This window comes from Gavialis gangeticus, unplaced genomic scaffold (genome assembly GCF_001723915.1).
Source record: "Gavialis gangeticus isolate Ggan-Ray unplaced genomic scaffold, GavGan_comp1, whole genome shotgun sequence".
Lineage (NCBI taxonomy): Eukaryota > Metazoa > Chordata > Crocodylia > Gavialidae > Gavialis > Gavialis gangeticus.
In genome coordinates this window covers 48,727,557-48,733,956 of record NW_017728998.1, presented here as the reverse complement: position 1 = coordinate 48,733,956, position 6,400 = coordinate 48,727,557, and the positions used below count along the sequence as shown (strand labels likewise).

General features: G+C 48.6%; 1 protein-coding gene across 4 annotated transcripts in view; it reads left to right on the top strand.

The window, feature by feature from the left end:
* Positions 1-6,400, top strand: part of KIFC3 (kinesin family member C3) — a 59,691-nt gene that overhangs the window by 40,588 nt on the left and 12,703 nt on the right. For all 4 annotated transcript variants that reach the window (XM_019505898.1, XM_019505895.1, XM_019505899.1 and 1 more), the window contains exons 4-12: positions 488-553; positions 1,345-1,485; positions 1,614-1,853; positions 2,325-2,498; positions 2,824-2,971; positions 3,608-3,738; positions 3,983-4,094; positions 5,391-5,572; positions 5,933-6,037. In XM_019505898.1, the coding sequence (XP_019361443.1) occupies positions 488-553; positions 1,345-1,485; positions 1,614-1,853; positions 2,325-2,498; positions 2,824-2,971; positions 3,608-3,738; positions 3,983-4,094; positions 5,391-5,572; positions 5,933-6,037 (1,299 nt within the window). The remainder of the gene's footprint in view (positions 1-487; positions 554-1,344; positions 1,486-1,613; positions 1,854-2,324; positions 2,499-2,823; positions 2,972-3,607; positions 3,739-3,982; positions 4,095-5,390; positions 5,573-5,932; positions 6,038-6,400) is intronic.

The window sequence follows — 6,400 nt, the reverse complement described above, 5'->3', positions numbered from 1 at the left end:
GCAGAGGGAGCAGGTTTCCCCCCTCCCTCAGGAATGCAGCCAGCTCAAGTTCCCTAAAGAGACAGGCTGAGGGTGTGGTCCCCTGTGTGCTGGGCCCATCCTAATTGAATGGTCACAGCACAGAGATTTAAATCACAGTGTCACAGGGCAGAGATTTTTGGGGAGAAACCAAGGTGGCTTTCTGCCACACATGGCCCCTGATGGATTGTGTATGACAAGTTGTCTGCTCAGGACCTGCAGTCTCTAAGTATTGTGTTGGACAATGCTGTTTTAAGGAGGTTCCTGACTACTGGAGCTAACATTCTTGTATGAAATTGACAGTCTTCCCTTTTCTACTTGAAGCACCTTTCTTTTGGCAGATGATTGCAAACTTTAGGGAGAATATATATACCTTGAGTCTTTGTGGGCTTGAATGAGGTATTTTTTAACCAGAATGAACAAGAGGATCATTGGGGTAGCCTGACTTTTTTGCTTGTTTGATTGACAGATTGAAAATCTGAAGGACAAACTCCTGGCTCAAACTCAAGAAATAAACAGATTCCATTCAGGGCTGGTGAGTCTTTTAAAACTGATTTGTTGATTCTTAGTTGAAGTTGTAAGTTCCTCATATTTTATGTGCAACAAAAAAGAAATCTTTGCATAAATGAAGGTCATCTTAGAGGTCCAAGTATGGTGGCTAAACTAATGCCAGAATCATAGATGTGAATGATGTGTGCCCCTGGAGGCTGGGGTGGCAAGGCGAGCTCCCACAGGCAGCGGTGGCACTGTTGGCAGCGGGAGCATGTGCAGGCAAGTGGGGAGCCACAGTGCTGGCAGGGGGTGGGGAGGAGGATGGAGGTGGTGAGCAACCACCCGCAGACATCGTTGGCAGTGGCGGCCAGCGAGGATGGTGGACTACCCGCAGATGTCACTGGTGGTGTTGGCAGCGGGGGGAGGAGAGGGGGTGAGCAGTGACCGCCCACAGGCATTGCCAGCAGTGTTGGCAGCGCCTTTTTGCAGTGGGTGCACCACCATGCTCGGGGTGCATGTGAACCTGCATGCACCCCTTACGCATCGCCAGTGATCATAGATGTCATCCTGTGTAGGTTTGACAAATCTGAGGTAGACTGATCAAAGTCTGTTAAGTAATTTGTTCAATGCAGTCTTAAAAATGGCGGCCCTGATTCTTCAGGGATGTTTGAATTCTTTATTGTTGAAGACATTGTGCCAAATCATGATTTTTATTTTTACAGGTTTAGCTGTCACCTGAGATCAGATGAGTTCCATGAATGTAGAATAAAGCAGAATTTGGCCTGTGGGGGGAGGAATGAAAAATATCATATTCTTATCTTTGTCTGTTGTCAGGGTGGCACCGACTTGGAAAAGCACCGGGATCTGCTAGTTACTGAGAACGAGCGTCTAAAGCAGGAAATGAAGTCATGCGAGGCAGAGCTGCTGGAGCTGAGGAAGCAGCATGTGAAATGTGTTGACTGTGAACATGTTCAGGTAAAGAGGTCACAACAAGAGGTAGCACGCATTTGCTTATGGTCCTGGTGCAGAACATCCTTGTGCCTGTTGTTGATTGCATGACAAGTGACTTCCTCTCTTCCTCCTCCTCCCAATTTGGTTTGCAGGAGAATGCAAGGTTGCAAGAAAGGCTGGCCCAGCTGCAACTGGAGGTGGAGGAGGCAAAGGGGAGGCTTTCTGAGTTGGACCTGGAGGTGCAGCAGAAGACCAATCGCCTGGCTGAGGTGGAGTTGCGCTTGAAGGATTCTCTTGCTGAGAAGGCTGAGGAGGAGGAGCGACTCAGCCGGCGGCTGCGGGACAGCCAGGAAACTATAGCCAGTCTGAAAGCCCAGCCCCAGCAGATAAAGGTGAGGTGGAACCCATGATTCAGGATGGTTTTTCATCATTCTCCCCACTTTCTGTTAATAAACAGCACAGAACACCTGTATTTCAATTTTGCTTAGAGAGAGAAATCGAAACTCTGCCTCCTAGCAGTTCCATTGACCTTAGACAGAGTATAAACTAGATTGGAGCTTGGCTCAGAGAATCTAGGGGCAGCTTGCAAGTTGTGGAACACTGTTGCTTGTCTGTAGCTTGTATGGTGTCTGCAATTAGGCAAAACATACTGCCCCAATAAGGATCCCAGTCTTTTAAGTAAAAACCCATGAGTTAGAATTGCAGCATTTTAAGTAAATGAGTAACATCTGTAATGGTTCATGCTTTGATGCCTTTGACTTAACTAATGTCAAGTCTGTCCTAGGCCCAGATGGATTCCACTTGGTTGGAGGTTCCTGCAGACTCTCTCTCAAGTGCCTGTATTTTGGAATATTTCTTTGTAGTGTATCATCAAAACGGTGGAAGTGGAGTCATCCAAGGCAAAGCAGGTTCTGTGTGAAGCTCAGTCCCGAAACCAGTATTTGCAGGAGCAGGTGGGCATGCAGAAGCAGGTGCTGAAGGAGATGGAGCAGCAGCTTCAGAACTCACATAAGACTGCAGCCAACCTTAGAGCCCAGGTATTTATTACAGCTCAGAGGGTGGGAAAACTGCCAATTTGTCTGTGAGAAAGGGAAGAAAATGGCTACAGGAATATGACAGATTGCAGTCAACCTTGGATGTAGTGCCACAGGGGAGATAATGGGGAAAAACTTGGAGAGATTCCATTGTGAAGTTACTCCCTGTTGAATGGCTCCTTTTGTTTAGTGTGTGTGCGTCTAATTCATTTTGTCCCATAGTGTGTGGTAATAAGTACAGCAGTGTGAGGTTTGGGAACCCACAGTGCTAACAAGGCTCCCATCAGTTACAGGGAGATTAACTGCTCTGTTGTGGTTTCCTTCCTAGATCATGCTTTATGAGTCTGAGCTGGAGCGGGCTCATGGACAGATGTTGGAAGAGATGCAGAAGATGGAAGATGAGAAGAACCAGGCTATTGAAGAGGCATTTGCACGAGCTCAAGTAGAAATGAAAGCGGTCCATGAGAACCTAGCAGGTGAGGAAGAAGGGAAACTAATGTGTGTGCTGTGTAATGTCTGCATGAGTCAGGTGACGGGGAATTCCTCTTCAGGTGAGGTAACAGATACTCACATAACTCTGGACTTGCTCAGGAGTTAGTCAGTGGAAGCTGCAATTGCATTTAGGTGTGCCCTACAGCAGTGGTTCTCAACATTTTTTGTACCAGGACCCATTTGTAAACATTAATAGCCAGTCCTGACCCAGCGTTCTTTACTCCGAGCCCCCTAGCATGTGGGGCATGAAGGTCTCCAAGCAGCCCAGGTGCCCCTTGCAGACCGGAAATCTGACAGCTTGCAAGGGAAAAGCCACGGTTTCCCATGTTTTTCTCCTTTAAAGGAGAATCCATTTTTAAAGTTTTTTCTTAACCATTTCATATTTTTTTGACCCACGTTTGGGTCGTGACCTACGGGTTAAGAAATGCTGCTTTACAGCATTAGTGGCTCATCCCACCCCACATGCTTCTCTGTCATCCACCCTGTTGGTCATTTGCATTCAGGCTTAGAGCCCCAAGTCAGGGGAAGGTTTTGTTTCCTTGAAGGTAGAGTCCTCTCTGTATGTAGGGTAACAGCCTCTCTTTAATGTGAGACTTATTAATCATCTTGTTTATGTGCAGGAGTCCGGACAAATCTCCTCACACTCCAGCCAGCACTCAGAACCCTCACAAATGACTATAACAGCCTGAAACGGCAGGTCCGAGATTTCCCGCTCCTACTTCAGGAGACCCTACACAATGCCAAGACAGAGGTAAGCAAGATGGGGGGTTTCTTACTCGGCACTGCTTCAGGACCAAGTGGGTATCCTTCTTCTGTAACATTTAGTCTTGCTATTTGAATCTGAGAGAGACCCATGAGTTCCCTGACATGGGACGCCAGCCTCTCCTTTTTGTTGTTATGTTTGTTTACTGAATAGAAGGTGTCATGCTGGGGCGGGTGGGTTCTACATGTTCACATGTTCTCATGTAGCTCAGTCTGTGTCTCTACTCCCTCAGATTGGGCAAGCAATTGAAGAGGTGAACAACACAAATCGAGAGCTACTAAGGAAATATCGGCGGGAGCTCCAACTCCGCAAAAAATGTCACAATGAGCTGGTGCGGCTGAAAGGTCTGTATGAGAGGAGGGTTTTCTGGACAGGTCATGTTCATCTTCCTGCAGCAGCAGAAATAAACAGAATTCCCAGTACAAGTGCAGTTACAGGATGGAAGTTAGACCCTTGCTCAGGTTTGAGGCTAGAATCTCTGACTTTGAGGTGGGGGATTGGGAGGAGAGGTGACCTTAAAAACAGGGACAGGAGCTTACGTGTACTAACTGATGCATTTATAAGAGCCTGAGGTCTCTCTTGAAATCATAACCATTTGAGAAATGGTTTAATGGTTCAGATGACTGTCCCCACGCAGGAGCCACATCACTCTCCAGTAGAAGTGCACCAATACATCAGTCCAATTATCGGATCAGCACCAATGTAAAGAAAATTTATTGTGTCAGAAATTGGCCTGATGTGGCCGATAATTTGGCCGATAAATGCCCATGCTTGCACACAGTTGCAGCACAGCACATAGGCAGTGAGGAGCACAGCCCGGCAGCTTGGAGAGTGTGTGCAGCTGGTAAGTCTGGTGTAGTGGAAGGGGAGTGGGGAAGGAAAAGGTGTGTGGGGGCAGATGAAGGCCCCCATGGTGAGGGAGAAGTGGGGCTGGGGCAAGTGTTGCCCAGCTGGGGTGGGGCAGGTGTGGGACAGCCGTGGCTTGTCCCTCCTGGATGAGCAGCAGGAGCAGTGGTGGAGTAGGTGAGTGCCAGAGCAGTGGCTCCTGGACAAGCAGTACACAGTGGCAGGAGCCACTCATCCCTTCCTGCTCCATCCCACACCTGCCCCACTCCGGCTGGGCAGTGCGTGCCCCTGCCCCAGCCCCATTCCTCCCTCACTGCGGGGGTCTTCATCTGCCCCCCCCACACCCTTCCCTTCCCTTCTCGCTCCCCTTCCACCACACCAGACTTACCAGCTGCACACAGCTCTCCAAGCTGCAGGGCTGGTATTGGAAATCAGATCACTGTCAGCCGATATTCCTCCTTAAAAATCAGCTCTTGGTATTGGCCCCAAAAATCTCTCTCAGTGCACCCGTGCCCTCCACGCGTCCAGTGCAGCACCCAGGCAAGCAAAGGAGTCCTATGGGAGGTTTTCTTGAGAGACAGGTGAAACCAGATAATGTTGAGCAAGTTCAGCACCCCCTGGACGAGCTGTGGCTTTATCCTGTTCCAGCCCCACTCCTCCCTCAGCAATGTCCCTTCCCTTCCCCCTCCCCTTCACCACATGAGACTTTGCAGAAACAGAGTGAAGAAATGATGGGGCATGCTGGAAGGCTAATAAGGTACCTGACCTTGTATCTCTCTCTTTTTCATGTAAAGGAAATATACGTGTGTTTGGTAGAGTCCGACCAATAACTAAGGAGGATGGGGAAGGGCCAGAAGCTGTCAATGAAGTGACCTTTGACCCTGACGATGATGCTATCCTACATCTGATGCACAAGGGGAAGTTGGTGTCATTTGAACTGGACAAGGTTTTCCCCCCACATGCAACTCAGGAAGATGTAAGTCCTTCTACACCATTGTACTGGTATGGACTTTGTCCAGAAAAGAGAGGTGTTGGGTCACTGTGAATATGGACATGGACACGAGGGTGACAGTCACTTGCTGGTCCCTGATTTTTGAGAGAGAGAGAGATGAAGAAAAGACAATTAATATGATTTAGTAGCAAACTGGGCGCTTCCTTCCAGATTTAACAATACGCAGGCTGAGTGGAATTCAGGTAGCCTTGCAGGCTATGCCTGGAAATGACTGGCTGCATTGGAATCTCTTATGTGTAATCTGTGCAAGGCATTCACCGGGGGTGGGGGGAGCAGGGGGAATGGATAGGTGAATATCATGCATTGTTTGCTTTCCTGTGGCAGGTGTTCCAGGAAGTTCAGGCCCTGATCACTTCTTGCATTGATGGCTACAACGTTTGCATATTTGCCTACGGACAGACAGGTGCAGGCAAGACCTACACTATGGAGGTAAAATTTCCTTTTAATTTCTCTCCATTTTCCCTTTCAGTCTTCCTTCTGGCTCTGTTTACTATATTCTACAGCTCGTCATTGTCACTTCTGGATCAGCTAGGAAGTGTGCATAGTGCATGGGTTAACTGACAGTTGAATAGATGGGTTGGTTCCTAGATGACTGTGTAACGGATATGGTCATTGGTGACTCTGTACAAGTTCCCTTTTTGTCACAGTGACCCAAGACCATGCATGGCAGCCCTGATGGATGGCTTGTGAATTCCTAAGTATGTAACAAGTCACACATGGGCGATGGGCGCCGCCTTAGTGAAGGGGAGCATGTGCCCCCCCCCCCCCCCCCCCCCCCCCCCCCCTGGCTGG